The 13040-nt window shown below is 49.3% G+C and overlaps 1 protein-coding gene across 2 annotated transcripts; it reads right to left on the bottom strand.

The window, feature by feature from the left end:
- Window positions 1-1083: 1083 nt before the first annotated feature.
- Window positions 1084-3850, bottom strand: MARCKS (myristoylated alanine rich protein kinase C substrate). 2 transcript variants are annotated; one of them, XM_032185652.1, is made up of 3 exons: window positions 3636-3850; window positions 3201-3373; window positions 1084-2144 (listed from the first exon to the last, which is right to left on the bottom strand). In XM_032185652.1, exons 2-3 carry the CDS (start codon window positions 3297-3299, stop codon window positions 1362-1364), a joined length of 882 nt encoding a protein of 293 aa, XP_032041543.1. In that variant the 5' UTR covers window positions 3300-3373; window positions 3636-3850; the 3' UTR covers window positions 1084-1361. The 2 variants fall into 2 exon arrangements, with proteins under 2 accessions (XP_032041543.1, XP_032041542.1); XM_032185651.1 differs by lacking the exon at window positions 3636-3850 and having other exon boundaries at window positions 3201-3433.
- Window positions 3851-13040: the final 9190 nt, after the last annotated feature.

Raw genomic sequence — 13040 nt, 5'->3', positions numbered from 1 at the left:
ATTTAGGCTTGTACAATACTGGCTGGCCCATTTAAGTTACCAGAGTATCCATGAAAGAAACACAACCAAATTATACATTTTATTCACATTTATTTTTCGCTTTTAGTGTGCTCACAGAAAATTAGAACACCTTAAGCAGGAGTTTAATAGCAATTTTTGTAAGCAAAGTTACATTCCATCTCTAAGTCAAATTGGTCAAAGCTTCTCCAGTATTTACAAAAACATGATAGACAAGATGCTACACCAAAAAAAAAAAAAAACAAAAAAAAAAAACATTGCATCTGAAGAGTTTTCCTTTATTTTCAAAGACAACTGGAAAAGAAAGCAGTCTGCTGTAATCAAAAACATACCACAGTATAAACAGTAACCATTCCACTTATCACAGCTTGGTTGAGTTTAAAATTTGTGTTTAAAAGGTCCAAGATGACTGCAGTTTTACAAAAATGGGCAGGGTGGAAAGAGTTGCAAACTTCATGTGCTTCTGGATATCAAGATTTGTTTTTATACAATAGTCACAGTTAAAAACACCCTGCTGGTAATACATAATTACACTTTATTAAGGTCATAAACCAGCAATAAACAATAAAGCCTATACAACTTGTATTTCTACTTAATCACTGACTGATACAGCTAACATGAGATAAGTGAAAAGTTCCTATGGTTTAAATGAATTCCTAAGACTATGATCTCTTTATCTGGGTATTGATTTTTTTTTTCCTTTCCTTCTTAATCAAGACTTGTAGTGTTGTAAACCTTATAGAACATCTGCCTCACAAAATACATCGTAATAACTTTCTTTTAAAAAAAGACTAACCCCTTACATCATTTCTCGTGGCACGTTCTCTTGGCAATGGATGCGCGCCACGGATCCCCCACTGTGGCCCCTTATCACTTCATTTGATATCCCTTATTGACCCACCCATCTCCTTCATATATGGGCATGTCCATAGACTGACAAAGAAAGTTTACATTTCGAATAAAGATGCAAAGTATGCCAAAAAATAAAAATTAAAAAAAAAATTAAACGAAACCAAAAAACCAAAAAACATTAATACTGATGCAAAAAAAAAAAAAAAAAAAAAAAAAGGGAGGAGGAGAGAAGGAAGGAGGCGGAGGGAGGCGTCGAGGCCCTCCTCCGCCCGTTGGAATGGTGGTAACAGAATTGATTTGAGATGGGAAAAAAAAAAATAACAACAAAAAAAAAATCTGCGGGGAGAGAAAAAAAAGAAACGAGACATCTTTTAAATCAATCCCTGGTTGTAGACAAGTTCTCCGAAAACCAGTACCTGGCACCACTCCAACAAACAAACAGGGGGGGGAGAAAAAAGTTCGTCGGCGAGGGGGCGGCGGCGGGCGCTGCTCTACTCCGCCGGCTCGGCGGCGGGGCCCTCCGGACTGCTCTCGGAGGGGGCCTCCTGCCTCGCCGCCTCCTCCGCCGCCGAGGCCGCCTCCTGCTCGCCGCTGCCCGAGGCCTCGCTCGTGGTGGTGGTGGTGGTGGTGGTGGCGGCGGCGCCGCCCGCCTCCTCCGCCGCCTTGGCCGCCGCCTCCTGCTGCTGCTGCTGCTGCTGCTCCTCCGCCGCCGCCGGGGCCTCTTCTCCCGCCGCTGCCTTCTCGGGGGCGGCCTCGTCCGATTTGGCCTCCTGCGAGTCCCCCGCCTCCTCCTTGGCCGCCTCGGGGGCGGCCGCGCAGGGCTCGTCGGCGGAGCCCTTGCCCTCGTCGCCGCCCGCCGCCTCGGGGGCCGCCGCCGCCGCCTCCTCCTTCCCGCCCTCCGCCGCGGTGGCGGCGGCGCCGCCCTCGCTCTCCGCCCCCTCGCCGGCCTCCTTTTTGTTCTTTTTGAAGGAGAAGCCGCTGAGCTTAAAGGACTTCTTGAAGGAAAAGCGCTTCTTTTTTTTTTTCGGGGTCTCGCTGCTGGACGAGGGGGTCGCGCCCTCCTCAGTCTTGGGGGAGGCTTCGCCCTCCGCCGGCGAGGCCGGCTCGGTGCTCTCCGCCTCGGCGGCCTCCTTCTCGGAGGCGGGCTCCGACGAGGCCGCCTCCTCCTTGCCCGTCTCCTCGGCGGGCGCGCTGCCGTTCGCCTGCACCTCCTCCTTGCCCGCCTCCGCCGCCGCGGGGGAGGCGTCGCCGTTCACCTTCACGTGGCCGTTCTCCTGCAAGACAGCGACCGCGTTACCGGGGGGGAGCACCGAGACGACGCCTCCCCCGCGCCCTCCCCGCGACGCCCGGCCCGGCCCGGCCCGGCTCGGCTCGGCTCGGCTCAGCCCAGCCGAAGCCCGCTCCGGGCGGGCGCCCCCAGCGGCGGGCGCCCCCGCGGAACGGCCGCCAGGGGGCGCCGCGGCTCCACCGACGGCCCCGCGCACCCCCGCCCCCGGCGCGCCCCGTCCGGCCGCGGCGCGGAGCGGAGCAAAGCGGGGCGGGGAAGGCTCGGCACGGCGCGGCGCTGCACGGCACCGAACAAAGCTCGCCCGGCCCCAGCTCGCAGCCCCCCGCCCGGCAGGCCCCGGCTTCCACCCCCCCTCTCCCCTCCGTCTCGGCCCCCGCCGCATTTGCATGTTTCGGGCGGCCGCCAGCTGCGGGGGCGCCGGGGGGCAGCCCGGCTGCTGCCCCGGGGGGGTAGCCACGGAGCCCCCCTCTTCAGCCCCCCAAAACGCACCCCCGAGCCCTGCTCCTGCCCCCGAGCCCCCAGCCCCGGCGGCGGCTGCCCCCGGTACGAGGCGGCCGCGCGGTGCCCGCGGTAGGCGCTATAGTGGCCGGGCGGCGTCGGGAGCAGGCGGTAAAGCGGGCAGAAAAGCCGAGCGGTAACAGATCCATCCGTATACAAGCCATCGGGACGCTTCTCAATAATACACGAGGGATATATATATATATATATTTTTTTTTTTCCTCCTCCTTTTTCCCAACGTGCCCCCTCCCCCCACACACACTCCCCGACGCAGGAAAGATAAAGCAGCAAATCGTTCAAAGCCAAGCCCTTTTTTTTTTTTTTTTTTTTTTTTTTTTAAATAAAGCAATGATTCCTTTGCTTCGAGTTGCAAGGATAAAAGGATTGGCCGTATTCTCCATTGAACGTGCCACTGGGGCATCAAAGGAAGAAGAATTAAGACAGGATGCAAAAGAGAGTCCGTCGAAGTTGGCTTAAAAAAAGGAGTAGGTTTAATTTTTTTTTTAATTGCTTTTTTTTTTTTTTTTTTTTTTTTTTTTTTTACATGTCCATTCGCCTTGGATGGAGATGCAGCCACTGCTTCCCCAGGTTTCTCGGCGGAGGCTTCGCCCTTTGCAGCGGTCTTGGAGAACTGGGCACCCATGCTGTCTTATTCAACAAAGAAACTCAACAGATCCAAAAGGAGGGGAAACAAAGAGCGTTGGGTTGGTATAAATACTGGGCGACCAGCAGCAGCAGCAACACACACACACACCAGAGGGGAAAAAAAAAGAGAAGAGAGAACAGAACCGATTATAATGCACTCCTTTTTAAAAAATTTAAAGTTGAAGAGATCAAAAAAGCAGCAGCACAGGAGGGAGGGGGAAAAAAAAGGGAAGGAAAAAGTCGAGCACCGGAGGAAAAAAAAAAAAAAAAAAAAAAAAGGAGCCCAAGTTTAGTAAAAAAGAAGTAATAAAAAATCCCAGATTTGTAGCCGTACTGTAGACAAGGAGAAAATGGAGAAATCTCCCTGGTTGCTAATAAGATGCGGAGTCCAACGCCCAAGTGCACAGATGAATGGGCTTCCCGAGCGGTGACGGCAGCCCTCCGCCCGGCGCCGGCCAATCGCCGCCGCGCCACACAAAGGGGGGCGGGGCCTGGCCGCCCGGCGAACAATGGAGCCGCGATGGCAGCGGTTCGAAAGCAGCCCCCGGCCGGGGATGAATGTGCCGCTCCGGCGCGGCGCGGGCGGGCGCGCGGAGCCCCGCGCCGGGCAGCGGACAAAACACCCAAATAAAGCGGCGCGGGCGGGCAGGGACAATGGGATGGGGCGTGCGGGTGAAGCGAGTGAGTGTGAGTGAGCGCGAGTGTGAGTGCGAGTGGCAGCGGGGGTCCGGCCCGGCCCCGCCGCCCGCCCCCACCGGGAGCGAGCAACAGATAGTGTGCTGCGAGCCCGGGGCGGGGGGAGAGGGAAGGAGGGGATTTGCTTTGCTTTTTTTTTTTTTTCTTCTTTTTTTTTTTTTTTTTTTTTTTTTTCCCTCTCCTTTTCTTCCCCGGGTTTAATTGGTCGCGATTGTTAAATCGCCCCCAATTTGGAAGGTATTTGAACCACGTAGATCGGGTTTCGCCAAACGAGATCACGAGTCGAAATTAGTAGGTCTGTAGGCCAGATGTTGCCAACGCGAAAGCGGCGGCGGCGGGAGCCGGAGCCGGAGCGGCCCCCTCCCCCAGAGCCATATCGGCCCCAAACGCGATCCTTTGCGAGCAGCCCCCATTAAATCCCGCTCTCCGATTATCCCCGAGCCGCCTTTTGAAGGCGCTTAGCGTGGCGGCGCCCCGCTCCCGGGCCGCGTTTACACGCGCGGGCGAAGCTCCGGAGCCGAACCCCTGGGCTGGGCTGCACCTCCACACCGAGGTACCCCGAGTACCGGCGATCCGGAGCACAGCAGCGAGGGCTCGTGTGGAAGAAACACCGCGGATCTGACCCGTTTCCCCCCCACACTATACGGGGGAGGGGGGCGGCGGATGCGGGCAGCGCGGGGAGATGTCGCCCCTCCACGCTGGGGGATGCGGGACGGCTGGCTCCGAGCCCCCCCCCTACACACACGGGGCCCCCCTCACACACAGCCCCCTCCTCACACATATATAGGGTCCCCCCTCTCTTTGCAGGAGCAGAAATGCGCGGCAGAAGGGTCCTTTTCCGATAATAAATAAATAAATAAATCCAACGCAGGGAATCTCTCGCCAAACGCCTGTTGTTTATAAACACGGGGGGGTAAAATCGCTCCGCTAACGAAGGGCTGCGGCACGGGGAGGCTCGGCCACGCCGCCCACCTCGCTCCCCCCGCGGATCACCGGGGGCTTTGTGCGCCCGCCGCCTTCCAGCAACCCCAGTGCCTGCAGCCTTTGATCGGCGGCAGATCCGCCGGGCGATTTTTTTAATTAATTATCATTATTTTTCTATTTTTTTTTCCTCCTTTTCCGGGGAGGGGGAGGGGAGCGAGAGGGGCATCTGCCGTTCCCCACCGAGCCTCCCCCCGCTCCCGCCCCTGCCAGCCCCGGCTCCCTTTGTCTCGGCCGCCGCCGCCCGCCCCGCCGAGCAGCGCCGCGCAGCCCCAGCTCGCCCGTGGGGAGCCCACCCGTGCCCCCGAGGGGCTGGGGGGGACTTGTGTGGGGGGCTTCACCGCCTCCCCCGGGGCTCCCCCGGCCCCCGGAGGGGCCGCCGGGCGGTTGCCGTGGCGACGGGGGAGGGGGGCGATGGGGAAAGGGGAGGGGGGCGCGGAGCCCCGAAGCCCCCCCTTTGAGGACCGTGGCTGGGGCTGGCAGCCGGTATCAAAAAGTCACCGGGATTTCTCGCACGGGATTTCACCTGCATGGGCGCCTGCGGTTCGCCTTTCCGCCGGAGCTACGTGTGGATTTCGGAGCGGTGGCAACCGAGAAAAAAATTTCGCCGAGCGGCTTGGGGGAGTTTTGGCGGTGTTTGCTTTGCAATCTCGGCGTGTTTTTCAACCATTTCAGTGTTTTGCAACTTTGAAAGAGAAGAAGAAAAAAAAACTGAAAAGCTTTGTCTGATATTACTCTAGATGCTCAGTTCCACGAGTTCTTCTGCACAGTGTCTGGACAGGCAGAGAATCTGGAATATAAGCATGCTCCGTGTGTTACAACCGGGATAGCTCTCTGTGCCTTCTGTCCCACACCCGTCATGTGAGGTACAAACAGGAGATCTAACCCCTCCATTGACCTGTTGCCCACCAGTTACCAGGCTGCTCGCTGTCACCCCACACCCTTAAGTGCCAATGAAACACAGATTATGCTGCAGGGGAGATTCCTCATTCTTAAACTGGCGCTTTACTCAAATTCCGGATCTTTTCATCTCCTTCCAAGGGAAAAAAAGAAAGGAAAAAAATCAACAAACCACCACCCTGATTGGTGTATTGCAGCAGGACTAATCAGATATGAATGCAAAACACACCATTATTCCACATTGGCTTCCACACACACACACACACAAAAGATCTTGCAGCATTTCTTTGGCAGGACCAAGGATGTACCAGTTTAAAGGCGCTTAAAGTACAGGCTGCTGGAGATTTAATGTCTAAAAAAAAAGTGATTTCATTGTAAATGTATTTGTGTTTGGGCTTTTCCTGCAAGAGCTGTGTCAGCAAAAAAGTCATGTCCCCCATGTGACGCGGGTGAAGTGATAACATTTCTAAGAACATGAAACCAAGACTGAGGGCCAGCTCTGAGGAGCCTGAGGATGAGCGAGATGGCTCTGAGTCCAGCCCCCATCCCTCCCGCCGCAGCCCATTTCCTGATTTCCAATTGTATATTGCATCCACCACACAAAGTTGGATCTTCCACAGTGCTTACAAAATGTGACTCCTCTCAGCACGTTTTGCCTGGGATTGTTTTCATGCTCTCTGTTTGGGAAGTGGGAGGGCTGAGGTGCAGACTGATGGTATGCTTTGGATGGTGCTGCCCAGCAAACCCACATAGCCACTGGCTCACAGTTATTGATGCTCACCTGTGCCTTCATGTCTGTTAGTCCTGAATCTGTGCCTCACAGCCATGGCTTTGGCCGGGCATTAACACAAACTTTCCTGACAGCATGGCCAGGTATAAGCATGGTGTAGTGCATATGTCAACTGCACACTCACTTCCCGTTAGGATGCCAAGAAAAACAAACAAACAAAAAAACACTCTAGTTTTCATCCCAGAGCAGCAAAGGCAAAGTTCCTTCTGCAAAGTGTTCAACTGTAACCTGAAATAACAAAACAAAAATTCCCCCTCCCCTCCCCCAGTACTGTAGAAACAACCCTCTTCCCCCAGTCCTGAAAGGCAGGTAAATGAAATGTTACTTTCACTTGACAGGTCAGGAACTGGAGAAAAAGCAGCTGAGTAACAGTTCCCTGCCAGTATGCAAGCTGCTCTCGGGAGTCCCAGGAAAACCCATCAGTGACACTCACCCTCAGCCAAGGTAAAAGTACCTTAATGAGCAGGTTTTAATTCTGGCTATATGTTGAAACTTTCGGAAACTTGTCCCAACTTGCCACCTGTAGAGAGGACACAAGTGTATTTTAACACGTTTGCTGGCAAATGTGTGAAAATGCAACACACCCTGTCAATGCTATGAATTTGAAAAACATGTTAATTAAAAGTTTTCACTGACTTTTTTATTATTATTATCATTATTTTTTAATGCACCTTTATCCTCGTCCAGACAAGCCTTTAAAAGAAAGTGAATCTCAGGGCGGTTTTGGAAGCTGGAATCCAGTGTTTACAGAGATCCTGAAACAACGCGTGCTTTCTGGTGATCCTGCTTGTGTTTCTTGCATGGGCCAGGCTCTGATAACATGCTGGTAAACCTACCTGTGCTCTGGGGTGCACAGGGAGCTTTCCTCTGTGCGGGCAGTGCAGCAAACTACACACAAAAAAAAAAGATCCTCCAAGTTTACACTGATAGATAGCGTTCCCCATGTGCCAATCTAGCCTGAAGCCCTTTCTTCCCTTGTCGTTACAGAGAAATAATGTAACATATGCATAAGAAAGAAAACATCTTGCTTTCCTGTCAGGCTGGGACAGTGAGGAAATTTCATTCTTGTTTTAATCTCTGTATACTTTCTGATAATGAGAGGACAGGACTAATGAGCTGAATAATGTTAAAAGTTTCAAGTTCTAAAAATAAATTTAGGTTTATAGAATAGTTGCATCTTTTCTGATTCCAATAAATGAATATTTCATGATGTCCTAATCAGCAATGAGATTTCTTACTGACCCATCATTTGAGTTTCTTCAAGCTTTATTCCAGTTTGGTACGATGCTATCAAAGCTTTTAACCTTTATATCACTCACAGCCATTACAAGCCTTTTACTAATATTTGCCAAGCTTTTATTAACTGAATACATTCAACAATGTTTGTTAAATAGGATCCAGACTGTTTGAATGTCCGGTGTGCTGGGAAACTGGAAACTAAGTACAGCATGTATATTTTAAAGGTATCATACAGTTTGCATTTCTCATATCTAATAATAAAAATTCTGTCAACCTGAGTTAACATATTTCAGGTCTGTCAGTTCTAGGGACAAGCACTGCTCTGGCTGCAGTTCCCAGCAGTTTCACCTGGTCTGAGGCACTGCTGCAGCAGCTCTTTGCTCCCTTTGGTCCCCGGCTCTGGCCCTACAGCTCCACTCCCTCCATTGTGCGTGCCCTGGCTTTCATCTGACCTCATGATAAGCCATTTCAGGGAGAAGAAACGTCTGAAAACTATTTTCCCCCCTTGCCTTTTTCTTTTGTTGGGAGGGGAGGGGGGCAGTTTCCTGCAGGTTTAGTTTCTGTAACTCTTGGCGTGGCCAGACAAGTAGCAGCAATGACAAGCAGGTGATAACCTGATTTGTCATAAAGTTAAGCTCTAGTCCCAATGATATTTGCTTTAACAGCACAGCTGCCTTGCACAATCCCCCTTCTCTGTGACCTGCTTCTTTCCGTTTTCACATTCCTCCTTCTGTTTTGCTGAGAGGACTGATCTGAGTAAAAAATTCTCAACAACTAGTGGCATAGTCAGGTGATGCCTCATAAAGTTTTTTTTATATTTTTATTTTTCAGAGAACAGGTGTGCTTTAATGATGAGTGCTGTGTAGCTACAGCATGTTGGATATCAACAAGCCAGCACAGCTTTTATGAATTTCAGCTAGGTTGAGAGGAGGGGTGGCACTTAAATAACACTGCTGCCGTGCTCAGTGGCACTGAAAAGTGTCACAAAGTGTGAACTGAAAATGATGTTCTCATTTAGGGCTAAATCAAGGGAAGGGCTCAAGATTGTGGAATTATCAACCTCCATGTCAAGTGTCTAGCCTCCCCATAGGGCTCTCGCTGCGGAGAAAAAGCCAATGCCAAAGTCTGTAATTTGTCCAGCTGGCAGGTGGGGGCTGGTACCCTGGCTCTAGTTTTACGATTCTCTGTACCTGAGAAAATACAGTGCAGCCACAAAGTGCAAAAGGTCATTATTATTACTATTTATTATTATTTTTTGTCAACACTGTCCTAGCTCAGGAAGACTGCTTGCTTCAGGTAGCTGGAATAAACACTGTATAGTGCATCCCAGCCAACCTGAAAGAAATGCATGACAGCCATACTGTGTGCTGGCAGGGCACATACTTGATATCAGTGGTCATATAATCCCCAGCTACACAGAAAACCATCTAAAATAAGAAATAGGAAGCATTTGTGCCTGTTTCAGAGACTTGGATTCCTTATACTGAGTTGTTGGGATGTATATCCCTTCACTCAGGAGCTGGCACTCTGACCTCTTTCCTGCCGTGAGGTGCTTTAGCCCCTTTGAAAGCTTAAGAGGCAGTCCCCTTTCATCCAGCAGCTCAATGGTGGGGCTCAGGAAACATGGGTTTAATTCCCATGTAAGAAAATCTGAATCCCTTCATTTACCTCCCCCTGCTTTTCCCATGAAGTTCTAGGGTGAGGGAGTATGAGCACAAATGTTTCAATCAAAAAGCTGAAACTGTTCAGCAAGTGAATTAAGAATAGCTCTTTGGCATTGAGAATTACATAGTAATCATTCCAAAAAATGACCACGATTTTGTACTCTAGTTGTTTTGCATGCCTCAAGGTCCAGTGCTAGCTGTGTGACCCAGTCTCAGCAATACACAGCCATGATCCCCTTTTCCCTGATTCTTTGAGGCACACACACGTACACACATCAGACAATCATTTCTTTGCAAAGTGGAACCGACTGTGCAGAGAGCTGGTGTGCCCTGGCACCATCATGCTTCTAGCTGGGATAGGAGGGGATCACATGCCATGGTATCTTCCCCAGCACGTGACAGGACTCCTCCACATGCAGCGCAAGTCAATGCCCATGCAGGCATCAGGGTCCCCACTTTGAGGGGAGGGTCCCCATATTGATTGTGTGATTGCCGTGGACATCACACGAGCAGGGGCCTCCCCAGTGTCTCTCTCTCCAGAGAAGACCCCTGGGCAGCTGCTTCTGGACCATTGATGACAGAGGAGGACTGGGGTGGGACACAGTCCATCAGCAGGGCACCTCTGGTAGCACCTCTAGCCTCTTGATTCCTCTCTCCTGGTATTTTGAAACAGTGACAGATGACAGCTTCAAGTCAGAGTTATTGGGTCCAATCTGGTGAACTGAGCAACTAACGGTTTAAAAATCTCAGTTAGGGAGAATAACCAAGGTGAACATATGTCCTTTCGTAGACCTCACTGCAGTTTTCAACCTCTCAAGAGGGACATTGATACTTAATACTAGATACATCTAACTTTCCATCTTTTTTATTTTTCATTGGCATGGTGAAGGAACGAAACAGACTATTCAGAACATAATTCAGGCATTACATACCCACCACCATTTTATTTTGGCTTACATTCTGTCTAAATATTTTTATATTATTTTTGCATTCTATGTGCAGTATGTCTTTTAGCACCTAGCTCTTCATAGTGATCTGATGCAAGAGAATGAAATTCATATCCAATTCTGCAAAACCTTAAAAGAGTCTGGCTGTCTTACACAGCAAGTCGTCATAAGAGTATGGATAAGTAGGGTGAGAGACACCAGTTTAACTGGTAACACAAATTGCTGTCTGTACACTGAGGGGATTGATCCAACATCTTAGTGTAAGAAATGAGTAATGAAAGTTTTTTTTTTTTTTTTTTTTTTTTTTTTTTTTTTTTTTTAACAATGGCTTTAGAATTTTGTTGTATAAATGTTCCTGCACCCATATACTGACTTCTGAATATGTAGCAACTCATACAATTGAGAGGTCTTTTCTGTAGCTGGTATTGCAAGAAACCACAGCTATGAGACCACAGGCTGCAGGCCAGTAAATTAAGGGTTGTTAAAACAAATAGGCTAGCAATTACAAATTCATCTGTTTGATTTAGAGGGGCGTATATGCCTAACACAAGAGACAGGAGGGGTTGCTGGCGAAAGAACTACTTTAAGACAGCGATATTTGTGTCTGCATTCCTGCCCTGTGGCAGACCTCCTGTGTGGTTGAGTAAGTTGCTGTAGGTATATGTGCCTTGCAGACTGGGGTGCTGGGTTGGGGCATTAGCTGTGGTGCATCTTGTGTAAATATTGGAAGTGGACATGGAGATAAGCACGGATTAATTTACTCTATTTCTTCAAGATGAAAATTTTCTGCCTTGAATTCTCTTTCTGTGTCTATATTGTCAAACACACCCTGTACCCAAGCTGCTATTAAGCCACTGTTAAGCAAAGGCAGCAGGCTGGCTGCATGGATGAACAAGAAGGTCCTGACTAAACTCAGACTTAAAAAGGCAGCATGCTACATGTGAGAGCAGGTACAGGTGACCCAAGAGGAAAATAGAGACTCTTCAGTCCAAGTGTGCAGGGATGGGGTTAGGAAAGCCAAAGCCCACCTGGAGTGGAGTATGGAGCAAGAAGACATACCCTTGGTTGAGGAGAACCAGAGTAAGGGATATTAAAGCAAACTCAGTGTATACAAGTCCACAGGATCTGATTGTACTTGTCCACGGGAACTGTGGGAGCTGTCTGATGTCCATGCGAAGATACTCTTCATTATCCTTGAAAGGTTGTGGTGATCAGGGCAGGATCCTGAGGACTGGAAGGAAGCACATATCTCTCCTGGAGAAGTAAAGGATGGCCGGCAATGCCTCATCTGCTAAAGACAGGTTGTGAAGTTTCCTTCTTTGAAGATACTCAAAAGCCGTCTGGACACAGTACTGAGAAAACAGCTCTAGGTGGCCCTGCTTGAGCAGTGGGCTTGGACTGAAGGGTCCCCAGCAGGGCCTTCCCACCTCTGCCATGCCGTGACTCTGTCATTCTGTGTGTCACACTGCCTTTAATTCTGCTTCGGCTATGCCTAGACTCACTTCAGTTTCTGCCTCAGTTAAGTGGTTTATGAAACATGGATATTAATACAACCTCTTATGTGCCTTGGAAGAATAAATACACCAAAGACTGAGGTGCTTTGAGTAAATGGGGCATACAAATGCCTTCTGTACACATTTATAGGAAAGAGAAACTACGCTTTTTTTTCCCCCATACAGTACAAATTGCATTAAAATGTGAGAAAACAATATCTGTAATAATGTTCTTGAAACCAGGTTCTAGGAAGCTGAGAAAATCACAGGTTTAATATGAACTCCTGCCTTTATAAGTTCCCATGCCTTCTGTGGTACTGTGTAAGAACCTATACAGAACAGATGAAGTTGTGTCATAGTAATTTTTGTTTATTCCTTTCAAATTACACTTTCTCACACTTTGGTAAGGTTTCCCATTTCCCCCATGCAGCTATAAAAGGCTGGCTTCAGTCTGTTTAGGCTCAAGCAATGCACACGGTCTTTTATTGACAAAAGCAGATGGCAATTTCCCTTACAATCCGCTTCCTTTTCACTGGCTGGCATGTGAAACCCAGAAAACATACTGGAGGACACGCCGTCATACCTCGCTAGCCTCTGAGCACTCTCTGAGTATGGCAGAGCCCATAACCTGCCGGCCCATGAGTGATCCGAGTTATTGAAATCTATTTCACACTTGGCTTAGAGCTGTTTTGACAATCTTCAGCTGTATCCTTTTTTTCTTCCTTCTTAGCATGCAAATGTCCTTTTTATAGCTGCTATTCTTACAGAATTTATAGTTCTCTTTTCTTAAAGCTTCTCATTCCCACTTCCTCATTTTATTTAAGCAAGTCCCTTTTCTCCTCTTGGGCATACCACGCTACCTAAAATGCATACATTCAAGTGGTGAAATCTTTCATCTTCCTTAAATTATCACATGCTGATAACCTCTGTTATCCAGTATTTAATCTTCAAAGTGACAATGATGTCCTTTTAGCCATACTGCCTCTTGTGCTTGTGAGGAGCTCCACAGAATGTATTATTTTCTTCCTT

This window comes from Aythya fuligula, chromosome 3 (assembly GCF_009819795.1).
Source record: "Aythya fuligula isolate bAytFul2 chromosome 3, bAytFul2.pri, whole genome shotgun sequence".
NCBI lineage: Eukaryota > Metazoa > Chordata > Aves > Anseriformes > Anatidae > Aythya > Aythya fuligula.
Note: the sequence above shows the minus strand (reverse complement) of the source record. Positions and strands in the feature narration are given on the sequence as shown.